This window comes from Mycetomoellerius zeteki, unplaced genomic scaffold (assembly GCF_001594055.1).
Source record: "Mycetomoellerius zeteki isolate Tzet28-1 unplaced genomic scaffold, Tzet1.0 scaffold155, whole genome shotgun sequence".
Lineage (NCBI taxonomy): Eukaryota > Metazoa > Arthropoda > Insecta > Hymenoptera > Formicidae > Mycetomoellerius > Mycetomoellerius zeteki.
The window spans coordinates 872,527-884,343 of record NW_017256500.1 but is presented as its reverse complement, the minus strand read 5'-3'; the positions used below and the strand labels follow the sequence as shown (position 1 = coordinate 884,343).

The window sequence follows — 11,817 nt, the reverse complement described above, 5'->3', positions numbered from 1 at the left end:
TTCCCTACATACTTTACGTGGTTCTAAGATTATTTTCACGATATGAAATCTCTACAGAAATAATCTGAAGTAATAATAAATCATTTGTCAAACTGATGTTAGAGTTCCAAATTTTGTAGCACTCCATTAGACTTCAAAAATTTAAATCTTAACACTTTCATGAACACTGCTCTTCTATGAATTTCTTCTTCGTTTACTTTGAATTGTATACTAGTTTTTCTATACTCAAACGCCTACCCTTCGATATAGTATCACATCTACGATCCCAAATCCGTATCTTTTTAAATATCAACATCCAAAAAAAATATTCTGCCATTTAGAGGTTTTCCTTTATATACGATCTCAAGAAGATACTCTACAAAGTAAAGGAATTTCGTATACCTAACCATAAAGTGCTGCATTTAGGATTGCAATCCTTTTAATATTAGAAGAGTGTCTTGCATGTACTGACATGCACACGTAGCTACGGTAGCACGTAAATGACAGACTTCTAACAAATAAGCGTGCCGCTAGTATCTTGTATATCTTCTTATTTCAAAAGGCTATTCGAGTTATTATAATAGAATTTTGTATTATAAAAGAATTTATTTTTGATCATAGCTCATGTGTCCTCATTTTTATAGATGAATACGTGTTATTTATAAATATACACGCCTGATTCATGTAAGATTTTTTGCTTAGAGGAAATGCTAAGAGGAATTCCTCGCTTATCAGTAGAATATTTTTTTTGGATGAAACTTTTACAAATTTTTCATGCGATAGCTATGATGTTTTTATATTAGTTCAGGATAAAATTATTTTTATTTCAAATTATATTTTAAATTATATTCAATAGATATACATATTATATATGTATTTATATGTGTGTTAAAATAAATCAGAGGATGAGAAATTAAACTGACAATTATGTTGAAATTTCGCTAAAAATTCGGTTTCATATTTTGAAATATTTAGTATTTGAAAAATATTTTTCTCAAAATTATTACAGTTTATTTACTAAAAGTGAAATATATATACTAACTTTTAAATAATGTTCATGTATTATTTGGGAAACAAACTTTCAAAATGCGTTTTGTCTAAAATTTATAATTTTCACAAAATGAGAAAGAAAACTAATATTCTTTTTCGTTAAACAAAGAAAATAAAAAAATAATATTTGCTGTCTATTATAAAGTCGATATTTAGTTTCTAAAATTATTTAGAAATAAATCGAAAGTTAAACATTCTGCATTTTTTTAATTTGTTATTATTGTACAGCGTAACATTATTGTGTACGAATATTAATAACAAAATTGTCAGTTATAAAGATATTAGTGACAGAGATTAAAGATAGAGATAGAAGAATCAATGTACGTATTTAAATTCGATAAATGCCAAGTAATTTATATACCTCGTGTCCTCATTTCTGTTCGCTACGAAACGGTCCACTCTGAAAGAAAAAAATAAAAGAATAATCATTTCTCACATGCTTGATACTGTGTACCTACAGTTACATTTTATCACGTAACGTATATATGTAAGATAATTTATATCAAAATTCTCACTATGTATAAAATGTAGGGGAGAGTTGCCAAATGCGTACTGGTCGCCTAAATCGTACCTTATCAATATTTTATATTATTAGTTAATATAGGCAATATTTAGTAACAATAATATAAAATATATGAGAAATGAGTAATATAAACAAAAATATAACAGCCTACATCTTGTTTTATGGATGTTAGCGGCGTTTTAAAAATTCAGCTACATCTGATATTAATTTTTAATCAACTTATGTAGCTGATAACAACGCGATCGTCCAATTTTATTATAAATTTTTGTATTTTTATAAAAGAAGATTTATTGTAAAGTATTTTACATTCACTGTATATACATATTTGCAACCATTGTAAAGATTAAATCGATATTTTTACAAAATTCGTTAAGTTTCCTAAATCGTACATCAAAAGATAAGTGACAATAATAAAACTAATAATTGATATCAATATAAATACCAAGTGCAAAAATAAATATAAGTAAATTTATTTTTGTGTCATTTGTTTTTTATTATTGTTATTTTATTCATAAATTCAATACTTTCAAAGGAAATACGATAAAAAATACCTATAGGTACGATTTAGGCGACCGGTCGCCTAAATCGTACCTTTGGAGCATGTTACAAAAAGATTTATAACAAATTAATTTATTATTGGTGGAAAGTTAAACATGTAATAATAAGCGTCCAAAACCTCAAGCTACAATTTCTAATGTTCATTTGCATATAAAACAGTGCCAAATGGAAAACATAATAAAAAAATAGGTTAAGTGGTACGCATTCGGCAACTTTTCCCTATTTTCTGACATATATCTGATAACGTAAAAAATTTTAAACCACAAACAATTGAAAAATTTAATTTTTTATTAAATCGTACAACTATTTTTAATCATTAGCAAAATTGTTAAAATTGTTAATAATTATATTTCATTACAGCCTAATATAAAAAATTAAAGATGTTTAAGAAATGTTTATTATTTATATATAGCAAGAAGTAATATTATTTCGCATTGTATTTCATACAGATTCATAAACGTATGAAATCCATATATATATCGCGTGTTTTTTGTGAACATAAATTTAATTACATTTTAGGTCATTTTAGGTCAAAATCATGTGCATCGGTTGATAAAAAAGGTTCGTTAAAAAGGTGAATGCACTTGACTATTTGTAGGCCGCTGTTTTCTGAGTTTATGGGTACCAATCGGCGTCTGTCAGAGAAGCGTGAGTGCAATGCCGAAAAGGAAACGAGGGTGTCTTTCTTTCATCGGGTGTTCCATTACTAAAGACAGGCCATACTCGACACGTGGTGTAATACACACTGTTGGACTATATATGGTATGCCAGAAGTATAGTCGATACTTTCATGAATCGTTTACTGTCGTAGAGTCAATTTGTCTTTAATGAAAATTTAGGTGCATGTAACATTTTCTCATAGCCTTTTCTGGTGAATTACTATTTCAATTACGTGTTATTTTTGGACAGAAATAATTTCGATGTTCACGCAACGTAAACGCAAATTGAAAGCAATTTCGTATTTGCAATTATAAAATATTTACTTTTAGAATATTATTAATGTGCAAAAACGAATTATCACTTATTTTCAATACTCTGAAAATTTTGCCCTTTGATAATTCTTGATCGAACAGAAATAAACGAAAATTGTTATTTAATTTTCATTTAAATTATTGATATTACATATATACGAAACTACATAATTTTAATCGTTTATTTCACCAATCTAAACCTTAATTTTTAATCTTTAACAGGAAAAAATAAATTCCTCAAACATCATGTCAGTATTTTTCACATTCATCATCAGTAAAATTATGCTGATTGTCACCTCGAAAATCAGTTCTCATCAAATAACGCTTTTGCGTTAGCGTTATCATATTCCGGAAATGGCGCAGCCAAATATAGTATCGTTCAATACGATTCAAGTGAACGCTTTCTAAATATTCTTTTGTTATAGGAATATTACGTCCGATAGTTTCTACCCAAACTTGTTGTTGATAATTGACAGAGAAAAATTTAATGAATGTTAAACGTTTGTTTAAGTTTTTGACGTGAATGTATCATATCCGTATTAAATTAAATATTCTTTCATTAAAAACGTTTTAAATAATATTATTAAATCTTTTGACAAAACTTTTAAACCTCAAGCGATGTAATCGTCAGAAAATTAATTGCTAATAGATACATTAATATATGATATCTGAAATATGTTTAAATTTAAAGTTTATGGTCTGACGATTATATTTCGAATAACAGTTGTAAAATGTTTTCAATTTTAGTTTCGAACCGCAGTTGAGTACAAGCATATAAATGCGTGCATATAGATAATTAATTATTAATAAAGATATATTTCCGCGGAAAAAGCATAAATTGTGATGTCAAATAAATAAATTTATATCTAGTCACAATAAGTAAACGCACTCAAACATTCGATATTGTTTGGCAATCGAAGAGCTGTCTTTAAGATTAAAAGCAAGTCTCGTTTAGAAAATACTGTTTCTGGCAACTTTTAATTTCCGAATTGCTGATTTTCTGATCTTAATCCCTTATTTTCGAAATCAACAATGATCGAATAAATGATGTGGATGCATCGAGAGCGTCCCAAAGGGTCCACAATTCACTCGCCACGGCGCTGACCCAAGGTGGAGGTCATTACACCCAGTAAGCTCTCATTACTCCTCGATCGAACGACCTCTTCTCTCTCTTTTACTCTTCCTCTTTCTCCTCTACACCACCTCTTCGCAGCTTGACCCTTTCGTGTGCTTCGTCGGGCAACCGGTCGTTCCCTTCGAAAAGCTTCTTCGGCGACTTTCTTGCAGTCGGTAATGCCAACGAAAATTTATCGCATCTCGTCCCGGTCGACTCATCGATTTTCTCGTCTGCTCCCTTTGCCCGCCTTCCTAGCGGACCGCCGAAAATCTTCAACCGCAAAGAGCAGACCGCCCTCGCGCGAACCACTTCTCTTCTTTTTGCTCATATCGACGACCGTCGCTCGTAAATCCACGTGGAATCTCCGTATATTGCCTAACTAGTTTGCCCGCATAGATTTACGGCATGTTCCACGTTGATTTAGCGTCGAGTTCGTTAAGAGAATACCGCGATAATGCTAAAAATGACGCGCGCTTTCGCGCTGCGTTGTTTTCCACGCGATTAATTCTAATCCCATACCTAAATCTAGCGGTAAACATCAAAAAATTGTTCTCTCAAACTATGTAGTATTATACATTCGATTATATTCTGACATCAGCTGTGACCTCGATTCTTTAAAGATTCTTCTAAAAATACTTTTAAATTTTCGAAACACCATCTCAATATAAAAGTACATTCATGTTCTTATATAAATAATAAAGATCGCATGGAGTTAATAAAATAATAACATTTGAATAAATTCGTTGTAAAAATTCAGGAAGACATATTACATTTTTTAAATGTAGGTATACTGCAGTTTTTTAATATGCTTAAGAAGCCTGTGAATAATAATTTGATATAAAGTTATATGTATTGCGTATACATTTAGTTATGTTTATCGATTATATTCGCGTATCGAGGAAGTTTCAGGGAAATTAATTTCATATATAATATCGAATACCCAATATTCACGTTAATTCAATTTACAGTATTTATGCCTATGTTACGTATGCGTCGGCTGGATTAGTCAGCTGACGCACGTCATGATTTTGCTTGAATACGTAACAGCACATATCCATCTTACGCGAAATATATTTAGAGCGCGTTGTTATCCCGACCTACACACGCACGAAATCAACCATGTGATTTGTTCACCATGTTTGCAATCTACCGGTTCACCTGACGTTAATGCCTGCCCATAATTGTTATGTTACCAAACATCATACATCAGTAATTAGCTTCTTTAATTTCATTCCTCTCTCATCCTATTTTAGCTAGTATCGTAAAATGTTATTATAAACGCCAATGTGTAGTTCTAGTATTACTCCGGTTTACGTATTAAATTTTATAATTATCATCACTACACTATCAATGTAGTTATATTATTATTATTAGTTTATATATCATATTTTACGATTGTTATTAACACTAATATTAAACTATGTAGTTTTATCTTTCCTTTTTGTATTTATTACACTGAGATATACGTACGTACAATTTTCCATATTTTATATTACTTTCAGGGTCGTTCATATGCTTTTAAAAGATTTAGCTTGAAACAGAAATCATGGATAGTAACACCACCTGCAACTACGCAATTTCTTTTTTCCATTTTGCAGAAATTGTTAACGGAGAAACAATGCGCAATCCTATTCGCAGCGAGAACAAACGTCTGCGCCATTTGATTACGCGACAACATTGTTGGCTTACGAGTCATTATGCAACCGACAGCGTGGTCATAACTTCGAGTAAACGCAAGGAATCGGCACGAATAATGAATGAGAGAAAGGCCAGCCTGTACGCTTCTGCCTGAGCTCTCGACCGAGATAATCCGCGCTTATGGAGTAGTATGCTCGCGAGGAATAGGAAATATCAACTCTTTATAATTAGGTATAGTGATTTTAGACTTTGCCTTTATCGCGCAGTTCACATAGATTTGCAGGATTTTTACTTTTCAAAATATTGTATCCAAGTAATGTCAAATTTCAAGCTTTATTTGAACTGTCGCATTGGAGTGAATGGAACGTCTTTTGCTGAAGCAAGAGCTGAAATGGAAGTCTTCGAAAAACCTTCGGATGATCCTTTAGCGCGCACAGTCTGCTGAATATGTGGCATATAAGTTATCATATTTTAAATTTTACTTGAAATATAATAAAAGACATTATATTTCTAGTAGAATTGTAGACGTTAAATATTATTTGTTCGTTATTATAGACAGCGCACGAGATATTTATATTGTAAAAAATATTTTTTAATTGTTACATTTTTTATCATATAGATAAATATCTTTGATTCTATATTAATTTTTCGTTGCCTCGAGATTTAGACAGAATATTTGTTTTCATAATGAAATTCTATCATACGTTATTGTTAACATCATTTTTAAAACTTTTTAAAAAAATTTCTTCAAATTATTCATCATGGAGAGCAAGTTTTTCGCGCCTTTCATATTTTTTAGTTTATAACGTTATAATTATAATAATCCTATACGTTACGGGAAAAGTAATTTTTAATTTATTAAATGAAAAGGTTATGAATTTTCATAGCCGCATAATTTATACATTTAACATTCACACATTATTACATTTAAGTTGCCAACCTCGAGAGAACGTGGAAAATATTCAGCCACTGGTAGAAACTCTTTGTGTCAGAGTAATCGTATTCTATCATGCTATGCGTGGCGAAATATTCATAGCAATTGCCGAAAGCCGCAGAAAAAAAAAGAGTATCCCCAAAGTTTCAGCGTTGCTCGATAAAAAAATCTTTCATCGCCGATCGAATTCACGGAGCGTGTCTTTACTTAATACAAAATTGGCGCGAGGATAAAAAGCTTCATGGAAATTTTGGCAACACGAATTTCGCGACGTAGAACACGATGTATCCCACGCATCGCTCATCCTCAACGATGATCCGCAACATGCGTCATACGTACAATTTTGGAAACTTCAAAGCGAGAATTGAAATCTGGTGTAATGACGGTGAATTTTGATCTCGATGCTAAAAGCATATGAAGCGATCACGTATTAATCTCTGACGCGCGAAAATCGGACATCACGGATATTATAAGCGTTTCGATTCGTATTTTGACGCGTGCTTTAAACTACGTCAATTGACAGGCTCATGAAAATTTCAGAACGCCGCGAGAACTTAACAGCGTCACGAATTCGTGCTGATCTCATCGTCTCTGTCAATTCCCACGATCTATCGACGACGTGCCGCGCGCCCGGGGACATTATTTTGATTAGTAAACAACAAGCAAACGTCGATTCAATCCGCAGCACCAACCTCAAATACGCACGCACATGTTGACAATCTAAATTTCGTGAACATTATACGTCCGGATGTGGAATTAGCGATTCACGATTCGCCATTCGCGATTCATAGTAAATTCGCAATAATACATTGTTTATCAAATACGGACTTTCAACACTGTTAACGATTCCTGGGTCATTGTTTGTAAAATCATATATTGCTCTATGTGTAAACCATCGTGAACCGACTGATTTGCGCTCTTCGATTTCGTCAAAAAATCGCCGCACTGAATTGGCACGGATAATAAACAACGAATGTGAATTCGATGAAACTGCCTCCTGTTCACATTATTCACGAATTAATTCATACAAATAGCGAACGTTATTCACGGATTATTTCGTACGAATGGCGAACTGGGAATCGTGAATTGTGCACATAATCCGACGCTAGTTTAAACGACAATCGGATAGCTGACGATAGTACTGGCGGTGTAATATTGATAAGCCTCGATTACTTGCACTGTGGTGTAACAAATCGACAATTCTTCCTGCACGCAACACGACCTACAAGATGCATCAGATTACCGTCAAGTCTACCACTTTCTCGCGTCTTCATTTTTTTTTAACAAGATCAGATTACGGACTTCTTTCCGGTCACTCGGCACCACGTCGTCTGCGTCCTATTGAAAAGGAATCACCAGCTCCGCTGAACGAGACAGTTTATTGAATAGGAGCTTATATTCTGAGCATTTTGTAAGGGTATTCTCCCTTCTCCCGTCGCTTCGGGACGGATCATCGCTCGTCGTCTCTGACTTGTCATTGACCTTTTGAACAATCTATGGATCGATCGATCGATCCATCGAAACTAGCGGCGCGGGAGGATTTTTGAAATTTGATTTCACTTTCTAGTAGAAACTTACGATCGGCGAGCTTTCATCGACCAATCCATATCTCGATGCGCGTATCCGGCAGGCTTGTCACCGACGCCTCTCGATATTCGGTGTGCGGCTCGATTCTCCTCCTGGTTAACTGGCTCGCTGTCGCACGATTTTTCCAAACCCCTCGAAACCAGCCAAAACCATCTCGTTAGTTACGCGGATATTTCATGCGGTTCTCTATTTGTTCGTAATCAATGGATTCCGTAATCTGGAGTACAGTAAAGCGCGAATAGTACATAAATAGCTGTACACGTTATAATAGATTCAAGCACTTTCGTCTTATTTTCGTTTTTTGCGCGCCTCTACAAAAATTTAATCTCACTCAACAGTCTGGTCGAATTAATTAAAAAAACATGGATTTTGAATATAAATACAAGAAGTAAAAATAAATAAATGTGTCAGAAAAATTCAAAAAGTTATTAAAGAATCATGATTAGACGCGTTTTGTAGATTTGCGAATACAACGAATAATTAATTTCAAAGAAAAATCGAACTATTTTCGTGACACGAATGTCGCGTATAGACGTCAAACATCCGTGTCTAATCTGAACTCAACCTAACTCGGTCGTTTCCGCGGAGAAATCATATCCAGAAATAAAGCGAAACCAGGAATTACTTACTGCCTAAAACGTCCGCAGGTTAAAATTTCGAAGATTTATCTCGAGGGGAGTGGCTCGCGAGAGAAGGCTACCAAAGGCGCGGACTGTCAACTTTCAATATGTTCTCCGGACTGACGGGGTCAAAGGCGCTCCCGGCACCGATATTTTCACGATACCTCGACATAATACGACAAGGTCATAACGATGAGGCGGACATCACGCCGCTAGTTCCGCGAGATTCGTCGGCCTCGCGGGGATTTGGAAAAAGTGCGACAAGCTCCGTCGTTGTTACTCCCGCGACGCACACGGCACACGACGCACGCACATATAGCGAACAACGCGAAGGAAAGGGAAAAAAATGGAACAAAAAAGATATTGCACACTGTTCCGCGCACATACACTACGGTAACATGAACCTGAGCACACAGCGTTCGTTGTCGTCGTCTTCGTCGTATTCTCCCACCGGAACTTATCCGTCTCGTGTCACCAGCACCCGGTCGTTTCGTTCCTCGCTACGTGGCGAGTAGCGTGCACGCGTGCATAACATAAATTACCGCGCGCGCGTTACGTATGGTGCGTGTGTGTGTGCATGCGCGCGCGCGCGTACGTAGGTAAACGCACCGAAATACCAGGTGGATCAGAGATACGACCTCGGCGACGTCCCAACGACGACTGAAGCCGCGAATGCCTCACATGTATCGAGCGGTGGGTGAGGGGGAGAAGGCAGGCGAGACAGGGAGAGGTAAGGGGAAAGCCGCGACTACAGTCATGTGGGGATACGTGTGGGGTATACCTCGTGTGAACACTGATGCAGTCAGCCATTGGCGTAGGGGCGATCAGTTCGTCGATGTTCGCGGATTTCCGGGAGGAGATTTGTTTTTTTTATAATTTTTATTTTTTACAAAATAGGATGCTAGTTACACCAGTCTGATTTTTGAAAAAATGCCCGAAGAAGGAACGAAAAGCTGTTCTGATTTATTGAGCGAGAAATATCGTGGTTTTGTAATATTATTTTTAAAGAATTTTGATATTTATGTGTGGTTTTCGCGATATCGATTGATCTCCTAAAATGTTCAAGTTGGATCCTAGAAATGATAATTATATGAAAAAACATATGATAAATTGCATTGTGTTTTTCTAAAATGTGAAAGTTGCTCCGAAATTATATTGATCGACAATGATACTTATTATAACAAGAATCAACAAACTATCATATATTATACATATATATATACATACATATAACATCTAGCATTATATAGGCACACATATATATATGTATATATTATACATACATATGTATGTGCCACATATTAGATCTATACATACATGTATATGTACATAAACTTTCATTGAACATTACTATATAACAAAGGGCATAATTTACTCACTTATCTCATTGTTGCGTTAGCAACAGTTATCTAAAGTGTAACGTACAATGGCGGCTGCAAGTTCCCCGAATTGTCAGGGAATATTCACTTCGCCAGTTCTCGCCATACTCACCGAATATCACTGCCGAACTACATAATTCAAAGCTCTCGTACGCCGATGCCGATTATTAACCAGCGATATGTGATTTATCAATTCAAGGATAATTCGAAGATATTCTAGAAAACCCTTCTCACTGTTTTCAGGTCGATTAATTTTCATTACTTAATTAAGTTTTACATTCTATATATAGTTAGAATTCTCTATGATGAATTAAAACGAAAACAAATTTGGTACAATATTATTTACTGCTTTATAAATAATATTAAACAAACATTCAACACAGACGATAATTTCTCTGTTATATTCTATTTCATAATTGTAGATATTAAATCTAAGTTTATTAGTAATTTGCTTTATTGCATCTTTAAGGAAGGTCTCTTATACTCAAATACAACTTTTCTTTTTATTGATGTATCCAAACGGCATATTAAAAAATGATTACTTCATTAAATAGATTTCATAATCTCAAAATTGCTTGCATCTTTACCATTTGTATAAATAGTATAAAGAATGACAAAAATTCCAGGTCAGTCCTAAAAAATTCCAGATGTTTCCCAGAAGTTTTCTAGTAGAAAAAAATTTGATTAATTGGAAATTAATTGGAAATCTGATTCAACTAGAAAAGTACGTCTATTCAAAAATAGACGAATTAGAGTTCTTATAGAAATTACCAGATAAGCATAATTCTTTCTTGCTAAATATATTTTAGAAGTATGACAACAGTGGAGCGTCGTTGACATAGCACACTAATTAGGATTGAAAACGAGGGATCCCGATATCAAATTTCAATAGGCTTCGTTAAAAAAGTTGTAAGGCAAAATGTTACGAATTACTTGAAAAAATTACAAATTATTATAAATTGTATTTAAAAAATAATACAAAAAGATTAGAGACATTTTATCATCTCGATCAAAAGTTATTTCAATAAAAAGAAATATTTTTTCAATTTGTGCTCTAATATGTAGAAATATATGGAATTGTATGTTATAAAATAATGATAAAAATCAATTTTTTTATATATGTAGGGGAGACCGGGGTTAGTAAACTATAGGAGTAAGTAGAATAATCGAGGCTACGTTATAAACAAATCGCGCGAGACACGCGTAAACCCGTCTGAGCATGCAGCAGCGACTGCCGCTCAGTCTGCTGTAACATCTCGTTGCTAACACATCTATGATAGAAGTTACGCTACAATTTTAAAAAATCGTACACCTAAGTAAACATTTTTATTCTTAAAGTTTTTGTTTTACAATCGTATATAATGGTTTGAGATATTTTATTTCCATTTAGATAGTAAGCGTAGTTCTTACTTAATAAAGTCCAACAGATTTTTTTTGTTTATCTGTCTTTGTTATCGTATA

General features: G+C 33.9%; 1 protein-coding gene across 5 annotated transcripts in view; it reads right to left on the bottom strand.

Annotated features, from left to right (window-relative positions):
- Window positions 1-11,817, bottom strand: part of LOC108720796 (protein gustavus) — a 185,523-nt gene that overhangs the window by 76,588 nt on the left and 97,118 nt on the right. Inside the window, exons 1-3 of one of the 5 annotated variants that reach the window (XM_018444985.1) lie at window positions 8,987-9,055; window positions 8,349-8,574; window positions 1,391-1,429 (exon numbers count right to left, since the gene is read on the bottom strand). The exons of 1 other annotated variant lie outside the window; for it this stretch is intronic. In XM_018444985.1, coding sequence (XP_018300487.1) covers window positions 1,391-1,429; window positions 8,349-8,377 — 68 coding nt within the window. In that variant the 5' untranslated portion in view covers window positions 8,378-8,574; window positions 8,987-9,055. Of the gene's footprint in view, window positions 1-1,390; window positions 1,430-8,348; window positions 8,575-8,986; window positions 9,056-11,817 lie in introns of those variants that run through there. 3 more of the 5 variants (XM_018444986.1, XM_018444987.1, XM_018444983.1) reach the window with 3 other exon arrangements.